The 19,359-nt window shown below is 51.7% G+C and overlaps 1 protein-coding gene across 1 annotated transcript in view; it reads left to right on the forward strand.

Annotated features, from left to right (window-relative positions):
- The window catches only part of LOC120922025 (vitamin D3 hydroxylase-associated protein-like), a 33,526-nt gene extending 14,336 nt beyond the window's left edge, over positions 1 to 19,190 (forward strand). The window contains exons 9-15 of the mRNA XM_040334561.1: positions 4,240 to 4,337; positions 8,941 to 9,040; positions 9,155 to 9,198; positions 12,215 to 12,254; positions 14,791 to 14,899; positions 17,961 to 18,106; positions 18,766 to 19,190. Of these exons, the coding sequence (XP_040190495.1) occupies positions 4,240 to 4,337; positions 8,941 to 9,040; positions 9,155 to 9,198; positions 12,215 to 12,254; positions 14,791 to 14,899; positions 17,961 to 18,106; positions 18,766 to 18,885 (657 nt within the window). The 3' untranslated portion in view covers positions 18,886 to 19,190. The remainder of the gene's footprint in view (positions 1 to 4,239; positions 4,338 to 8,940; positions 9,041 to 9,154; positions 9,199 to 12,214; positions 12,255 to 14,790; positions 14,900 to 17,960; positions 18,107 to 18,765) is intronic.
- Positions 19,191 to 19,359: the final 169 nt, after the last annotated feature.

Genomic DNA, 19,359 nt, shown 5'->3' on the forward strand with positions numbered 1-19,359 from the left:
CTCTCTCTCCTCCTCTTAGATGCTAGGCATCCAATAGGATTGCCTGACATTTTGGGCAATCGGGAAACGGGTCTCCTGATTGGCGGGGAGAAGATTTAGTGTGAAAATAGCGAATATTGATTTGCTACAGTCACACAATTGTGTGAGCGCCTCCCAGCGGCCGTGATTTGCTATCGTCGGCGGGACCGGGACACCTACGGAGATTTCGCATTTTGGCCAGATACGGTATCTCACAAAAGTAAGTACACCCCCCTCAGTCACATTTGTGTAAATCTTTTCATGTGACAACACTGAAGAAATGACACTTTTAGCTGGATTCAGGTAGGGTTACGCCGGCGTATCAGTAGATACGCCGTCGTAACTCTGAATCTACGCCGGCGTAAATTTAAGCGTATTCTGGAAACCAGATACGCTTAAATTAGGCTAAGATACGAGCGGCGTAAGTCTACTACGCCGTCGTATCTTAGGGTGAAATTTTTACGCTGGCCGCTAGGTGGCGCTGCCGTTGAGTTCGGCGTAGAATATGCAAATGACTAGATACGCTGATTCACGAACGTACGGTAAAGATACGCCGTTTCCATAAGAGGTACGCCGGCGTCAAGATAAAGCTGCCCCCTAGGTGGCGTAGCCAATGTTAAGTATGGCCGTCGTTCCCGCGCCGAAATTTGAAAATTTTACGTCGTTTGCGTAAGTCGTCCGTGAATGGGGCTGGACGTAATTTACGTTCACGTTGAAACCAATACGTCCTTGCGGCGTACTTTGGAGCAATGCACACTGGGATATGTACACGGACGGTGCATGCGCCGTTGGTAAAAAACGTCAATCACGTCGGGTGATTGATCTTAGCTGCTAGGCATCCAATAGGATTGCCTGACATTTTGGGCAATCGGGAAACGGGTCTCCTGATTGGCAGGGAGGAGATTTAGTGTGAAAGTAGCGAAATATTAATTTGCTACAGTCACACAATTGTGTGGGATCGGAGCGCAATGCTCTGCGCCCCAAGCCCACCCTTTTTTAAAGCCTATTAAAGCCTCTGGCTCTAGTCATGTGCTTAAAAAAAAACACACCCCTGCCCATTGGAATCCATAGTCCGGCGCCCTGTATGTAGATCAGTTGGCCGGACGCATGGATTAGGGGGGGGGGGGGCAGCGCTCGTGCGCCCCTAATGGATGGGCCGCCACTGGCCCTGATGTCTCACTTTTAAGACAGAGAAAGGGATTGAGGACAGATTCGTCTCAGCTGCACAGAATGAATGAACAGGAATACTTCTTGTACAGAGGCTTCCCGTTCATTCATAAACTGAAGCATAGGAAACACAGTTTACTATGCCTCAGCTATGAATGAATAAAAACAGAGTGCATGATCGATACCGTTTACTGATTCAAATCATTAAGACAAGGAAGGGGCCAGTGAATGGCACATATGCTGGCTCCTTCATCGCTCTCCATCCTGACAGATCCCCCGCAGGAGTGGAAAAACCAGGAAGCCCTATGGAGGAGGGGGCGGGGGGGGGTCCAGGAAAGAACATAGGGGACCGGGGAAGCAGGACAGGGATAGGGAGGCAGGGGGAGCGGCATGTAGAGGAACCAATGCCCTCCATTTCCTTTCCGGCAGCCGCTAAATGTCGGCAGGAGGTAGAGGAGGAGAAGCGGGCATTCGGCACCTACACGGAGGGACTGGTTCCTCTACATGCCGCTGCCCCCACCGCCCTTCTATCCAAGTGTACGGGGGGGCTACAAGGCCCCCCTGGAGCGTGGGGCCGGGTTGGAATGGTGACCTCTGTTTGTAAGCCCCTTGCTGAGAGTGTAATCCCTGTCTCACCACCCCTATGACATCATCTGTGGCTGGGGTGAGGAGGGGGGGATGTTCTCCCCATTAAGGACCCCGGTGTTCTGTGTGGAGAGTTATGAGTCTAAAGTTATTGTGGGGAATTTCATATTGTTGGACCTTCAGGACTCCCTATGGGAGAGATAAGATGGTTGTCATGTCCGTCCTCTGCTCTCCTTAGTTTCCATTGTTGGACCACCATGACTCCCTATGGGAGAAGTATGATGTCCTGTACTGTGCTCCGTGTCTGGAGGGGGTGCGGGGTGTGCTATGGGGGAGAGGGACCCTTTGCCCTGACCTGAACCTGTTATCTCGGATCCTGACCTTGTCTCTGTACCTGATACCTGAACCCTGTGCCCTGTACCCGAACCTGTCCCTCCTGTGACCCTGTTGCCTTTACCTTTACCCTGCAGCCAGAAATGTATTGTTCAGGTTCACTATTCCCCTCTGGTGCTGGCCTTCTTCACCCTGGGCTGGTCCATCAGGTTGGTCCTCTATGGTCTTCCTTTGGTCAGGTTGGGTGGTTCCTCTGTCTGGTCTGGTCTGGTCCATCAGGTTGATCCTCCATGCTCTTCCTTTGGTCAGGTTGGGTGGTTCCTCTGTCTGGGCTGGTCCATCAGGTTGGTCCTCCATGCTCTTCCTTTGGTCAGGTTGGGTGGTTCCTCTGTCTGGTCTGGTCTGGTCTGGTCCGGTCCATCAGGTTGATCCTCCATGCTCTTCCTTTGGTCAGGTTGGGTGGTTCCTCTGTCTGGGCTGGTCCATCAGGTTGATCCTCCATGCTCTTCCTTTGGTCAGGTTGGGTGGTTCCTCTGTCTGGTCTGGTCTGGTCTGGTCCATCAGGTTGATCCTCCATGCTCTTCCTTTGGTCAGGTTGGGTGGTTCCTCTGTCTGGGCTGGTCCATCAGGTTGATCCTCCATGCTCTTCCTTTGGTCGGGTTGGGTGGTTCCTCTGTCTGGGCTGGTCCATCAGGTTGGTCCCCCATGGTCTTCCTTTGGTCAGGTTGGGTGGTTCCTCTGTCTGGTCTGGTCCATCAGGTTGATCCTCTATGCTCTTCCGTTGGTCGGGTTGGGTGGTCCCTCTGTCTGGTCTGGTCCATCAGGTTGATCCTCCATGCTCTTCTTTTGGTCAGGTTGGGTGGTTCCTCTGTCTGGTTCATCAGGTTGGTCCTCCATGCTCTTCCTTTGGTCAGGTTGGGTGGTTCCTCTGTCTGGGCTGGTCCATCAGGTTGATCCTCCATGGTCTTCCTTCAGTCAGGTTGGGTGGTTCCTCTGTCTGATCTGGTCTGGTCCATCAGGTTGGTCCTCCATGCTCTTCCTTTGGTCGGGTTGGGTGGTTCCTCTGTCTGGTCCATCAGGTTGGTCCTCCATGCTCTTTCTTTGGTCAGGTTGGGTGGTTCCTCTGTCTGGGCTGGTCCATCAGGTTGATCCTCCATGCTCTTCCTTTGGTCAGGTTGTGTGGTTCCTCTGTCTGATCTGGTCTGGTCCATCAGGTTGGTCCTCCATGCTCTTCTTTTGGTCGGGTTGGGTGGTTCCTCTGTCTGGTCTGGTCCATCAGGTTGATCCTCCATGGTCTCTCTTCCTTTGGTCAGGTTGGGTGGTTCCTCTGTCTGGTCTGGTCCATCAGGTTGATCCTCCATGCTCTTTCTTTGGTCAGGTTGTGTGGTTCCTCTGTCTGATCTGGTCTGGTCCATCAGGTTGATCCTCCATGCTCTTCATTTGGTCAGGTTGGGTGGTTCCTCTGTCTGGTCCATCAGGTTGGTCCTCCATGCTCTTCTTTTGGTCGGGTTGGGTGGTTCCTCTGTCTGGGCTGGTCCATCAGGTTGATCCTCCATGGTCTTCCTTCAGTCAGGTTGGGTGGTTCCTCTGTCTGGTCTGGCCCCATCTTATCCATCCAGATTCAGACTTTAGTTCTTCAGGTGTTTCCTGGTCCCCAGTCCACTTGGTGAGGCCCATTTTAGAGTGTTTTTTTTTCTTCTGTGTTGCCCTCCGCTCAGTTGTCCTGAGTTTGTGTTCCTGTGGCCCCTCAATGGAGAAGAAAATTGAATTATTGTACTTCCTGTAAATTCTATTTCTTGGCAGCCGCTGAGGGACACATTCCTCAATGGCATCCAAGAAATGTTCTTAGTACTTCTTTACCAGAAAACTGAGGCCTGTCCAGTCCTCCTGTAGGTGGCAGTATAACCCGATTTTTGTACCTGAATTCCTGTGTCCCTCAATGGACTCTTAGAAATAGATGGTGAGTATGTGACACTCGTGTGTACGATTGTATGGATGTCTGAGAGCCGACCGAATTGTTCAGATTGTATTTTTTGGTGACTTGCTAATACAAGGTTCTCATAGCGTTTTTTTGGGGGCGGAGTCTAGTGTTACTGGGATCCATGTGGACTTAACATTGCCAATGTTTTCTTTCAGCTGGTACCGTTCACCCCTCCCTCCCTGGAAAGAGTCTTATATGATCTGGTGATGAAGGGGTTACTGGCAGACGGAGGAGCCACCTTCCTGGAGAACTTGTATGTATAGGACATGTATTCTTCCCCAACTGCAGTGACATCATCAGTGTATGTGACAGAGGAGTGACATCATCAGTGTGTGTGAGACAGAGGAGTGACATCATCAGTGTGAGTGACATCATCAGTGTGTGTGACAGAGGAGTGACATCATCAGTGTGTGTGACAGAGGAGTGACATCATCAGTGTGTGTGACAGAGGAGTGACATCATCAGTGTGTGTGACAGAGGAGTGACATCATCAGTGTGAGTGACATCAGTGTGTGTGACAGAGGAGTGACATCATCAGTGTGAGTGACATCAGTGTGTGTGACAGAGGAGTGACATCATCAGTGTGAGTGACATCATCAGTGTGTGTGACAGAGGAGTGACATCATCAGTGTGAGTGACATCAGTGTGTATGACAGAGGAGTGACATCATCAGTGTGTGTGACAGAGGAGTGACGTCATCAGTGTGTGTGACAGAGGAGTGACATCATCAGTGTGTGTGACAGAGGAGTGACATCATCGGTGTGAATGACATCAGTGTGTGTGACAGAGGAGTGACATCATCAGTGTAAGTGACATCATCAGTGTGTGTGACAGAGGAGTGACGTCATCGGTGTGTGTGACAGAGGAGTGACGTCATCGGTGTGTGTGACAGAGGAGTGACGTCATCAGTGTGTGTGTGACAGAGGAGTGACGTCATCGGTGTGTGTGACAGAGGAGTGACATCATCTGTGTGTGTGATAGAGGAGTGACATCATCAGTGTGTGTGTGTGACAGAGGAGTGACATCATCAGTGTGTGTGACAGAGGAGTGACATCATCAGTGTGTGTGTGTGACAGAGGAGTGACATCATCAGTGTGTGTGACAGAGGAGTGACGTCATCAGTGTGTGTGACAGAGGAGTGACATCATCAGTATGTGTGACACAGGAGTGACATCATCGGTGTGTGTGACAGACGAGTGATGTCATCAGTGTGTGTGACAGAGGAGTGACGTCATCAGTGTGTGTGACACAGGAGTGACATCATCGGTGTGTGTGTGACAGAGGAGTGACATCATCGGTGTGTGTGTGACAGAGGAGTGACATCATCGGTGTGTGTGTGACACAGGAGTGACATCATCGGTGTGTGTGTGACAGAGGAGTGACATCATCGGTGTGTGTGTGATAGAGGAGTGACGTCATCAGTGTGTGTGATAGAGGAGTGACATCATCGGTGTGTGTGACAGAGGAGTGACGTCATCAGTGTGTGTGACAGAGGAGTGACATCATCAGTGTGTGTGACAGAGGAGTGACATCATCGGTGTGTGTGACAGAGGAGTGACGTCATCAGTGTGTGTGATAGAGGAGTGACGTCATCAGTGTGTGTGATAGAGGAGTGACATCATCGGTGTGTGTGACAGAGGAGTGACGTCATCAGTGTGTGTGACAGAGGAGTGACGTCATTGGTGTGTGTGACAGAGGAGTGACATCATCGGTGTGTGTGACAGAGGAGTGACGTCATCGGTGTGTGTGTGATAGAGGAGTGACGCCATCAGTGTGTGTGACAGAGGAGTGACGTCATCGGTGTGTGTGTGACAGAGGAGTGACATCATCGGTGTGTGTGACAGAGGAGTGACGTCATCGGTGTGTGTGTGATAGAGGAGTGACATCAGTGTGTGTGACACAGGCGTGACATCATCGGTGTGTGTGACAGAGGAGTGACGTCATCAGTGTGTGTGTGTGACAGAGGAGTGACGTCATCAGTGTGTGTGACAGAGGAGTGACGTCATCAGTGTGTGTGACAGAGGAGTGACGTCATCGGTGTGTGTGACAGAGGAGTGACATCAGTGTGTGTGACACAGGCGTGACATCATCGGTGTGTGTGACAGAGGAGTGACGTCATCAGTGTGTGTGTGTGACAGAGGAGTGACGTCATCAGTGTGTGTGACAGAGGAGTGACGTCATCAGTGTGTGTGATAGAGGAGTGACATCATCGGTGTGTGTGACAGAGGAGTGACGTCATCAGTGTGTGTGACAGAGGAGTGACATCATCGGTGTGTGTGACAGAGGAGTGACATCATCGGTGTGTGTGACAGAGGAGTGACATCATCAGTGTGTGTGACAGAGGAGTGACGTTATCGGTGTGTGTGTGACAGAGGAGTGACATCATCGGTGTGTGTGTGACAGAGGAGTGACGTTATCGGTGTGTGTGACATCATCAGTGTGTGTGTGACAGAGGAGTGACGTTATCAGTGTGCGTGACAGAGGAGTGACATCATCAGTGTGTGTGACAGAGGAGTGATGTCATCGGTGTGTGTGACAGAGGAGTGATGTCATCGGTGTGTGTGACAGAGGAGTGACGTCATCAGTGTGTGTGACAGAGGAGTGACATCATCAGTGTGTGTGACAGAGGAGTGACCTCATCAGTGTGTGTGTGACAGAGGAGTGACGTTATCACGGTGTGTGACAGAGGAGTGACGTCATCGGTGTGTGTGTGACAGAGGAGTGACGTCATCAGTGTGCGTGACAGAGGAGTGACGTCATCAGTGTGCGTGACAGAGGAGTGACGTCATCAGTGTGTGTGACAGAGGAGTGACATCATCAGTGTGTGTGACAGAGGAGTGACGTCATCGGTGTGTGTGTGACAGAGGAGTGACATCATCAGTGTGTGTGACAGAGGAGTGACGTCATCAGTGTGTGTGACAGAGGAGTGACATCGGTGTGTGTGACAGAGGAGTGACATCATCAGTGTGTGTGACAGAGGAGTGACGTCATCAGTGTGTGTGACAGAGGAGTGACATCGGTGTGTGTGACAGAGGAGTGACCTCATCAGTGTGTGTGACAGAGGAGTGACATCATCAGTGTGTGACAGAGGAGTGACATCATCAGTGTGTGTGACAGAGGAGTGACATCATCAGTGTGTGTGTGACAGAGGAGTGACATCATCAGTGTGTGTGTGACAGAGGAGTGACCTCATCAGTGTGTGTGACAGAGGAGTGACATCATCGGTGTGTGTGACAGAGGAGTGACGTCATCAGTGTGTGTGACAGAGGAGTGACGTCATCAGTGTGTGTGACAGAGGAGTGACATCATCAGTGTGTGTGTGACAGAGGAGTGACCTCATCAGTGTGTGTGACAGAGGAGTGACATCATCGGTGTGTGTGACAGAGGAGTGACGTCATCGGTGTGTGTGACAGAGGAGTGACGTTATCGGTGTGTGTGACAGAGGAGTGACGTCATCAGTGTGTGTGACAGAGGAGTGACATCATCAGTGTGTGTGACAGAGGAGTGACGTCATCAGTGTGTGTGACAGAGGAGTGACATCATCGGTGTGTGTGACAGAGGAGTGACATCATCAGTGTGTGTGACAGAGGAGTGACGTCATCAGTGTGTGTGACACAGGAGTGACATCAGTGTGTGTGACAGAGGAGTGACATCATTGGTGTGTGTGACAGAGGAGTGACATCATCGCATTGAGTGACATCATCAGTGTGTGTGTGTGTGTGACAGAGGAGTGACATCATCGGTGTGTGTGACAGAGGAGTGACATCATCAGTGTGTGTGTGACAGAGGAGTGACGTCATCAGTGTGTGTGACAGAGGAGTGACGTCATCAGTGTGTGTGACAGAGGAGTGACATCATCGGTGTGTGTGACAGAGGAGTGACGTTATCAGTGTGTGTGACAGAGGAGTGACATCATCGGTGTGTGTGACAGAGGAGTGACATCATCAGTGTGTGTGACAGAGGAGTGACATCATCGGTGTGTGTGACAGAGGAGTGACATCATTGGTGTGTGTGACAGAGGAGTGACATCATCGCATTGAGTGACATCATCAGTGTCTGTGTGACAGAGGAGTGACATCATCGGTGTGTGTGTGACAGAGGAGTGACATCATCAGTGTGCGTGACAGAGGAGTGACGTCATCGGTGTGTGTGTGACAGAGGAGTGACATCAGTGTGTGTGACAGAGGAGTGACATCATCGGTGTGTGTGACAGAGGAGTGACGTCATCGGTGTGTGTGACAGAGGAGTGACGTCATCAGTGTGTGTGACAGAGGAGTGACGTCATCGGTGTGTGTGACAGAGGAGTGACCTCATCAGTGTGTGTGTGACAGAGGAGTGACGTCATCAGTGTGTGTGACACAGGAGTGACGTTATCGGTGTGTGTGACAGAGGAGTGACGTCATCAGTGTGTGTGACAGAGGAGTGACGTCATCAGTGTGTGTGACAGAGGAGTGACGTCATCGGTGTGTGTGACAGAGGAGTGACGTCATCAGTGTGTGTGACAGAGGAGTGACGTCATCAGTGTGTGTGACAGAGGAGTGACGTCATCGGTGTGTGTGAGACAGAGGAGTGACATCATCAGTGTGTGTGACAGAGGAGTGACATCATCGGTGTGTGTGACAGAGGAGTGACATCATCGGTGTGTGTGACAGAGGAGTGACATCATCGGTGTGTGTGTGACAGAGGAGTGACCTCATCGCATTGAGTGACATCATCAGTGTCTGTGTGACAGAGGAGTGACATCATCGCATTGAGTGACAGAGGAGTGACATCATCGCATTGAGTGACATCAGTGTGTGTGTGACAGAGGAGTGACATCATCGCATTGAGTGACATCATCTTCTTCTCATTCTCAGTAAAGGAAATCTGGTTGACCCCAATCTTAAGACTCAGGTTGCAACCTATTCCATCCCGTCTTGGCTGAAGAGCGTACTCTCTATTCTCGTCAGACCATTTGTGAGTCCATGAGGGGTTGGTGTACAGCACTACGGTATACGGTGTGTTTTGTATTGTCTGGGTGTCTCTCGGAATATTGCCAACCAATCGTCTCTCTGATCTCCGTCTGTCTAGTTTCCCCGAATGGCAAAAAGTCTGCAGACCATACGAGGTGTCAGGTCAGTTCTCTACAGGGGAAATATTGGGGTACAGGGGGTGTATACTAATCACTGATAATGGGGGGTACAGGGGGTGTACTGATCACTGATAATGGGGGGTACAGGGGGTGTACTGATCACTGATAATGGGGGGTACAGGGGGTGTACTGATCACTGATAATGGGGGGTACAGGGGGTGTACTGATCGCTGATAATGGGGGGTACAGGGGGTGTATACTAATCACTGATAATGGGGGGTACAGGGGGTGTACTGATCACTGATAATGGGGGGCACAGGGGGTGTACTTATCACCGATAATGGGGGGGTACAGGGAGGTGTACTGATCACTGATAATGGGGGGTACAGGGAGGTGTACTGATCACTGATAATGGGGGGTACAGGGAGGTGTACTGATCACTGATAATGGGGGGTACAGGGGGTGTACTGATCACTGATAATGGGGGGTACAGGGAGGTGTACTGATCACTGATAATGGGGGGTACAGGGAGGTGTACTGATCACTGATAATGGGGGGTACAGGAGGTGTACTGATCACCGATAATGGGGGGTACAGGAGGTGTACTGATCACTGATAATGGGGGGTACAGGGGGTGTATACTAATCACTGATAATGGGGGGTACAGGGGGGTGTACTGATTACTGATAATAGGGGGTGTACTGATCACTGATAATGGGGGGTACAGGGGTGTACTGAACACTGATAATGGGGGGGTACAGGGGGTGTATACTAATCACTGATAATGGGGGTTACAGGGGGTGTACTGATCACTGATAATGAGGGGTACAGGGGTGTACTGATCACTGATAATGGGGGGTACAGGGGGTGTACTGATCACTGATAATGGGGGGTACAGGGAGGTGTACTGATCACTGATAATGAGGGGTACAGGGGTGTACTGATCACTGATAATGGGGGGGTACAGGGGTGTACTGATCACTGATAATGGGGGGTACAGGGAGGTGTACTGATCACTGATAATGGGGGGTACAGGGGGTGTACTGATGACTGATAATGGGGGGTACAGGGAGGTGTACTGATCACTGATAATAGGGGGCACAGGGGGTGTACTTATCACCGATAATGGGGGGGTACAGGGAGGTGTACTGATCACTGATAATGGGGGGTACAGGGAGGTGTACTGATCACTGATAATGGGAGGTACAGGGAGGTGTACTGATCGCTGATAATGGGGGGTACAGGGAGGTGTACTGATCACTGATAATGGGGGGTACAGGGGGTGTACTGATCACTGATAATGGGGGGTACAGGGAGGTGTACTGATCACTGATAATGGGGGGTACAGGGGGTGTACTGATCACTGATAATGGGGGGTACAGGGAGGTGTACTGATCACTGATAATGGGGGGGGGGGGTACATGGGGTGTACTGATCACTGATAATGGGGGGTACAGGGAGGTGTACTGATCACTGATAATGGGGGGTACAGGGGGTGTACTGATCACTGATAATGGGGGGTACAGGGAGGTGTACTGATCACTGATAATGGGGGTACAGGGAGGTGTACTGATCACTGATAATGGGGGGTACAGGGGGTGTACTGATCACTGATAATGGGGGTACAGGGAGGTGTACTGATCACTTATAATGGGGGGTACAGGGAGGTGTACTGATCACTGATAATGGGAGGTACAGGGAGGTGTACTGATCACTGATAATGGGGGGTACAGGGGGTGTATCCTAATCACTGATAATGGGGGGTACAGGGGGTGTACTGATCACTGATAATGGGGGGTACAGGGAGGTGTACTGATCACTGATAATGGGGGGTACAGGGGGTGTACTGATCACTGATAATGGGGGGTACAGGGAGGTGTACTGATCACTGATAATGGGGGGTACAGGGGGTGTACTGATCACTGATAATGGGGGGTACAGGGGTGTACTGATCACTTATAATGGGGGGCACAGGGGGTGTACTGATCACTGATAATGGGGGGTACAGGGGGTGTACTGATCACTGACAATGGGGGGTACAGGGAGGTGTACTGATCACTGATAATGGGGGGTTCAGGGGGGTGTACTGATCACTGATAATGGGGGGTGTACTGATCACTGATAATGGGGGGTTCAGGGGGGTGTACTGATCACTTATAATGGGGGGCACAGGGGGTGTACTGATCACTGATAATGGGGGGTACAGGGAGGTGTACTGATCACTGATAATGGGGGGTACAGGGAGGTGTACTGATCACTGATAATGGGGGGTACAGGGAGGTGTACTGATCACTGATAATGAGGAGAAAGAGAATGGGATTCCTGGACTTGTGTTCTTGGAGCCCATTGAGGGGCCCCTCCAATACCCTCCTCTGTGTTATTGGCCCCTCCAATACCCTCTTCTGTTTTATTGGCCCCTCCAATACCCTCCTCCGTGTTATTGGCCCCTCCAATACCCTCCTCCGTGTTATTGGCCCCTCCAATACCCTCCTCCGTGTTATTGGCCCCTCCAATACCCTCCTCCGTGTTATTGGCCCCTCCAATACCCTCTTCTGTTTTATTGGCCCCTCCAATACCCTCCTCCGTGTTATTGGCCCCTCCAATACACTCCTCCGTGTTATTGGCCCCTCCAATACCCTCCTCCGTGTTATTGGCCCCTCCAATACCCTCCTCTGTGTTATTGGCCCCTCCAATACCCTCCTCTGTGTTATTGGCCCCTCCAATACCCTCCTCCGTGTTATTGGCCCCTCCAATACCCTCCTCCGTGTTATTGGCCCCTCCAATACCCTCCTCCGTGTTATTGGCCCCAGTACTGAGGCATGCTGGAAGTAGAAGGGGTTGTCCTGGTCTGGCTCCTGTAGGGGGCAGTATAACCCGAAAGTGAAAGACTTCCTGTGTTTCTCAATGGCCTTCAAGAAGAAGACTTTACGTTGAGTCCAGACTTGGGGTGTATAGGGGGGGGGGGTCCTGTATCTTCTATATAGTACTGTATACAGTGATGTGGGGGAGGGGGATGTTCCTGGGGGAACACTGACAGTTCATTTTTCTGTTCCCCGCAGTTCTGTGAAGGATCTCTGGAAGCAGCACCATGCGGTGGAGGTAAGTCTTCATATGTTCCATAGAGAAGAGCCGCTCCCACCCCCACAGACTCCATTCTACTACATCCACCATCCCCCACCCAGCATGGGGCAACTCTGTGTCTGTATATACCCCTACAGTCACTGCGAGGGGGAGGAGTCACACAGGTCACATGGCCACCTAGATCCTCCCCCTTACAGTCACCGCGAGGAGCTCCGCTATACAGTGTAATGAGGGGGAGGAGTCAAACAGGTCACATGGCCACCTAGACCCTCCCCCTTACAGTCACCGCGAGGAGCTCCGCTATACAGTGTAATGAGGGGGAGGAGTCAAACAGGTCACATGGCCACCTAGACCCTCCCCCTCTACAGTCAATGCGAGGAGCTCCGCTATACAGTGTAATGAGGGGGAGGAGTCACGCAGGTCACATGGCCACCTAGTCCCTCCCCCTCTACAGTCAATGTGAGGAGCTCCGCTATACAGTGTAATGAGGGGGATATTATTATGGGATGTGTCAGAGCCGGCCCTCTTGCTGTGTGTTGGGTATTATGGGATATCACTGGTATATTATGGGATATCTCTGATATATTATGGGATATCTCTGGGATATTATTAATGGATGTGACAGAGTGGGCCCTCTTGCTGAGTGTTGGGTATTATGGGATATAATACAGTAAAACCTTGGATTGCGAACATAACGTTTTCCCATAAGAAACAATGGAAACTCAGATGATTCGTTCCACAATCATTTATTCATAAGTCCTTCAGTTTATAGTCCATATAAAAAGATTCTAGCGATGTGATTGGCTGTGTGACCATAAAATGTCCTCCACAAATGGAAGCCTCCACAAGAAGCAAAATCCAGCAGGAGCTCCGGAGTATTAAAGAGAAGAGAGGCGCCTCTAAGGCCCCATGCACACGGGACGCCGATGCAAACTCTGCTAAACACACGTTTTTAAAGGCTAAAACCGGCGTTTAAAAACGCCCGTTTTGCCACGAATTTCGCTGCGTTTTACCGCGTTTTGCAATTATAAGCGTTTAGTTAAGAAACATCATAAGACCCTCCCTAAGCTTAAAAAACAGTATTATTTAACCATTTCAGCCATTTTGTGAGACCCGGGTGAGTAGCAGCTGAGAGAGCAGCAGTGTACGTGTATTTATCGTGTCACTTGCCACAAGCTACGGATTGTCCACTTGCCACATCACCTGCCACAAGTTGTGAATTGTCCCCTGGCCACGCCACCTGCCACAAGTTGTGGATTGTCCACTGGCTACATTACCTGCCACGTCACCTGCCACAAGTTGTGGATTATCCACTTGCAAAATCACCTGGCCATGTCACCTGCCACAAGCTGCGGATTGTCCACTTGCCACGTCACCTGCCACAAGCTGCGGATTGTCCACTTGCCACGTCACCTGCCACAAGTTGTGGATTGTCCACTGGCCACGTCACCTGCCACAAGTTGTGGATTGTCCACTGGCCACGTCACCTGCCATGTCACCTGCCACAAGTTGTGAATTGTCCACCTGCCACATCACCTGGCCACGTCACCTGCCACAAGTTGTGAATTGTCCACTGGCCACGCCACCTGCCACAAGTTGTGGATTGTCCACTGGTCACGTCACCTGCCACAAGTTGTGGATTGTCAAAATGCCACATCACCTGGCCACGTTACTTGCCACGTCACCTGGACACATCACCTGGCCACGTTACTTGCCACGTCACCTGGACACATCACCTGCCACAAGTTGTGGATTGTCCACTTGCCACGTCACCTGCCACAAGTTGTGGATTGTCCACAATGCAATGCACGCAATTATAGTTTTTTTTATGTTTTTTTAATGGTTTTTCATCATTTCCAATCATTGTTGAGATTTCTAATGTAAAAAAATAGATCACTTTTATAAACGCCTATAAACGAAATCGCAGCAAAACGCCGGTACCGCGTTTTGCGGCGTTTTGTGTCTGAAACATGGAAAACGGTTGCGTCTGAAACCAATTTTTTTTGTTTCTGGAAAAACGAGGTTAAACGCAACTGCCTAAAAACGGCAATAAACGAGACTGTGTGCATGGACACATAGGATAACATTGAATGTGTTCAGGGGCAGTTGAAAAAGCTGTCCAACTGCCTCTGAACGCGTTGCGTTTACCAGCGTCTCGTGTGCATGGGGCCCAAGTGTAGCAATAAGTTACTAAATGTTGTCCCTTCATTAAATGTAACCATATTTCTACACTTAGAGGAGGAGCCTCTCTTCTTTTTTATACTCAGTTGTGACATGACGCTACTTGTATATAAAGTCAAAATGTATTAAAAAAAATTAACTTGTCTTGCAAAACGCTCTCAAACCAAGTTACTCTCAAACCAAGGTTTTACTGTATAGGGTATCTCTAGAATATTATGGGATATCTCTGGTATATTATTGGATATTATTATGGGATGTGTCAGGGTGGGCCCTCTTGCTGTGTGTTGGGTATTATGGGATATAATATAGGGTATATCTAGTATATTATGGGATATTATTATCACGGCGGGCCCTTTTTTGCTGTGTGTTGCAGGTGTACCGCTGGGAATTGATCTCCCTCTGGAGGAAGGAGAAGTTGGACGCGCTCCTCTGTCCTATTCTGGGCCCGGCTCTGTCCATCGGATCTCCTGGAAAGCTGTCAAGTATGTGGCAATTCTGTCCGCCCTCAGCTGCCCTTCCTTGTACAGTGCAGGCGCCGGCCAGGCCAGCTGTATAGTGTGCTGTGCCGCACACCATCATATTTAAAGAGACAGTGGGCGCGATTCAGAAAGAGATACGACGGCGTATCAGGAGATACGCCGTCGTATCTCTTTCTGAATCGGGCCCACTGTATCTCTGAGTTCCGTCGGTCGTATCTATGCGCCTGATTCATAGAATCAGTTAAGCATAGATTTCCCTAAGATCCGACAGGTGTAATTGTCTTACACCGTCGTATCTTAGGCTGCATTTTCACGCTGGCCGCTAGGTGGCGCTTCCGTTTGTTTACGCAAGGAATATGCAAATTACTATTTACGTCGATTCAGAAACGAACGACCGCCAGGCGCTTTTTTTTTTTACGTCGTTTGCGTTCGGCTTTTTCCGGCGTAAAGTTACCCCTGCTATATGAGGGGTATGTGCGGCGTATCCTATGTTAAGTATGGCCGTCGTTCCCGCGCCGAGTTTTGAAATTTTTACGTCATTTGCGTAAGTCGTTCGCGAATACGGCTGGACGTAATTTACGTTCACGTCGAAAGCAATGACATTTTTTTGCGGCGGATTTTTGAGCATGCGCACTGGGATGTTTTCACGAACGGCGCATGCCCCCTACATCCCCATTTGAATTACGCGGCCTTACGCCGTAACACATACGTTACGCCGCCGTAACTAAGGGCGCAAGTTCTTTCTGAATAAAGAACTTGTGCCCAAAGTTAGAGCGGCGTAACGTATCGGAGATACGTTACGCCGGTCAGACAAATACGCTCAGGTATCTGAATCCGGCCCAGAGACACTTGTGAATAGAAGTTGGCCCAGTATAGTCTGGGTCCGTCTGATCATTGTGGAGCGCCGTGTTCACCCTCCGGCAGACCCACTTACCAGAACAGGTCTGCACATAACGCCAAACAGGGGCTACAGCCAGGAGGGGCCGCACAGAAGGAGCCAGGCGACCCGCTGAGGGACAACAAAGGGGGGGTACTTCAGAACTAGGGCACCACAGAGGAGGGGTCCATGGACTGCAGAGGAGGGGCTGGGAGACCGCAGAGGAAGGATTGAGGTACCGCAGAGGAGGGGCCAGAGCACTGCAGGACAGGACACCACAGAGGAGGGGTGAGTAGACTTCAGAGGAGGGGCTGAGGTACCGCAGAGGAGGGGCCAGATCACTGCAGGACAGGACACCACAGAGTAGGGGTCAGTAGACTGCAGAGAAAGGACTAAGGTACCGCAGAGGAGAGGCTGAGGTACCACGAAGGAGGGGCCAGAGCACTGCAGGACAGGACACCACAGAGGAGGGGTCAGTAGACTTCAGAGGAGGGGCTGAGGTACCGCAGGGGAGGGGCCAGATCACTGCAGGACAGGACACCACAGAGGAGGGGTCAGTAGACTGCAGAGGAGGGGCCAGAGCACTGCAGGACAGGACACCACAGAGGAGGGGTCAGTAGACTTCAGAGGAGGGGCTGAGGTACCGCAGGGGAGGGGCCAGATCACTGCAGGACAGGACACCACAGAGGAGGGGTCAGTAGACTGCAGAGGAGGGGCTGAGATACCATAGAGGAGGGGCCAAAGCACTGCAGGACAGGACACCACAGAGGAGTGGAGAAGTAGAACGGTATACAGTTTGTCTGTGTCTGGGGTTTTCTATGAAAATGGGAGATGAGGAAGGTCCCACCCAGGCACAGACCCCCGCCATGAGGTGAGGAAGGTCCTGTCCACACATAAACTCCCCCTGGTCATGGGGTGAGGAAGGTTCCACCCACACACAGATTCCACCCCTACCTTAGTCATGGGGTGAGGAAGGTTCCACCCACACACAGATTCCCCCCCTACCTTAGTCATGGGGTGAGGAAGGTCCTGCGCATGCACAGATCCCCTCTACCTTAGCCATGGGGTGAGGAAGGTCCTGCGCATGCACAGACTGCAGCCATGGGGTGAAGAAGGTCCCATCCACGCACAAATTGCCCTAATCTTTCCTTGGACATGGGGTGAGGAAGGGTCCTGCTCATGCACAGACTTCCCCAGTCTTGGGGTGGAGAAGGTCCCACCCATGTACCTCGATCATGTGGTGAGCAAGGTCCTTCCCATGCAAAGAGTCCAGTCATGGGGTGAGGAAGGTTTCACCCATGCACAGTCCCTGGCCATATGGTGAGCAAGGGTCCCACCCATTCAGAGAGCCCAGTGATGGGGCGAGGAAGGTCCCGCCCCCACACAGAGCCCAGTCATGGAGCGAGGAAGGTCCCGCCCACACAGAGCCCAGTCATGGGATGAGGAAGCTCCCGCCCACACACAGAGCCCAGTCATGGGGGAGGAAGGTCCCACCCACACACAGAGCCCAGTCATGGGGTGAGGAAGGTCCTGCCCACACAAAGAGCCCAGTCATGGGGGAGGAGGGTCCCGCCCACACACAGAGCCCAGTCATGGGGGAGGAAAGTTCCGCGCACACACAGAGCCCAGTCATGGGGGAGGAAGGTCCCGCCCACACATAGAGCCCAGTCATGGGGTGACGAAGGTCCTGCCCACACAAAGAGCCCAGTCATGGAGCGAGAAGGGTCCCGCCCACACACAGAGCCTAGTCATGGGGGAGGAAGGTCCCGCCCACACACAGAGCCCAGTCATGGAACGAGGAAGGTCCCGCCCACACAGAGCCCAGTCATGGGGGAGGAAAGTCCCGCCCACACACAGAGCCCAGTCATGGGGTGAGGAAGGTCCCGCCCACACACAGAACCCAGTCATGGGGTGAGGAAGGTCCCGCCCACACACAGAACCCAGTCATGGGGTGAGGAAGGTCCCTCCCATGCTCAGAGCCTGGCTATGGGGTTAGTAATGTCCTGCCCATGCAGAAAGCCCAGTCATGGGGTAAGTAAGGTTCCACCCACATACAGACTCCGGCCATGGGGTGAGGAAGGTCCCGCCCATGCACAGATGACTCCCATCTATTGTCTTTATGATCTGCTGTCTGCGGCTGACTGATGACATCACATTCCTGATCACACGACTTTTCCTCTTTTCTAGGCGCCATCTCATACACGGTCTTCTTTAATCTGCTGGACTTTCCGGTTGGCGTCCTTCCAGTTACCACGGTGACCAGAGAAGACGAGGAGGCGCTGAGGAGCTACCAGGGTCACCACAAGGACTTCTGGGACAGACTGCTGAAGAAGGTGAATGTTCATCGTGCGGTACGGGCAGTCCTGCGATGTACAGCTGGGGAGGTGACACAGCGAGCTTCTTGAATGAGGAATTCTCCTTCCTGTGTCACCTCCCCACCTCCAGCCTCCTCATTGGACAGAGAAACGGCATCACCTCCTCAGTGAGCCGACCCACCTAGGAGCAGAGTGAGCTGCACTGCCTGGCAGAGCTGTGCACATCGTAGGACTGGCTGGGCAGAACTATAAATCTTCATTGAATGAATGAATGAATGAATGAATGAAAAACTTATATAGCGCGGCACATGTGAACTGAATCGCCTCTGGGCGCTTGATGTTTCATGTCTCATGACATCAAAAGAGCAGAGTTTTAATCCGTCTCATTCACTGGCCTCCACATATTGTGTATGTGGGCGGAGCTATTCTTCCAGGTGTGACGCCAATTCTTTATGTTTTACAAAAGTTTTATCTTTTTTTCACCTGAAAAGTTTTGTGATTGAGGGTGGAGGTGCGGGGGATGGTTCTGATTGTCAGGAGCCGGTATTCCCGATATCCGGAGTGCCGCCTCAAGCTACAGCCCAGAACATTCCGACCAAAAATCCCCCCCATCCCCTGTGCCTCCCCCTGAAATCTGTGCTCCCTTTTCTAATATGCGCTGTGATTGGCTCCTGCAGGCGGTGGCGGACGGTGTGGGGCTCCCGATGGCGGTGCAGTGTGTGGCGCTCCCGTGGCAGGAAGAACAGTGTCTCCGTCTGATGAAGGAGGTGGAGTCATTGACGCGGATGAATCGTTAACGCAATGCTGGCGCTCAGGGATCCTCTGCGGAGTTCTTCTTCTGTAATCTGATCACATGAAGAGAAATCATTACTATTCTATGTTAATTGATCCATAATCTCCCACAGCTCTGCCCCTCTCTGAACTTATCATATAGATCCACCCCTCTCTGAACCTGTCACTCAGACCCGCCCCTCTCTGAGCCTGTCACTCAGCTCCGCCCCTATCTGAGCCTGTCACTCAGCCCCGCCCCTCTCTGAGCATGTCACTCAGCTCCGCCCCTCTCTGAGCCTGTCACTCAGCCCCGCCCCTCTGTGAGCCTGTCACTCAGGTTTAGAGAGGGGTGGAGCTGAGTAATAGGCTCAGAGAGGGGCGGAGCTGAGTGACAGGTTTAGAGAGGGGTGGAGCTGTCACTCAGCTCCGCCCCCTCTCTGAGCCCATCACTCAGCTTTTCCCCTCTCTGATCCCATCGCTCAGCTCCGCCCCTCTCTGAG

This window comes from Rana temporaria, unplaced genomic scaffold (assembly GCF_905171775.1).
Source record: "Rana temporaria unplaced genomic scaffold, aRanTem1.1, whole genome shotgun sequence".
NCBI lineage: Eukaryota > Metazoa > Chordata > Amphibia > Anura > Ranidae > Rana > Rana temporaria.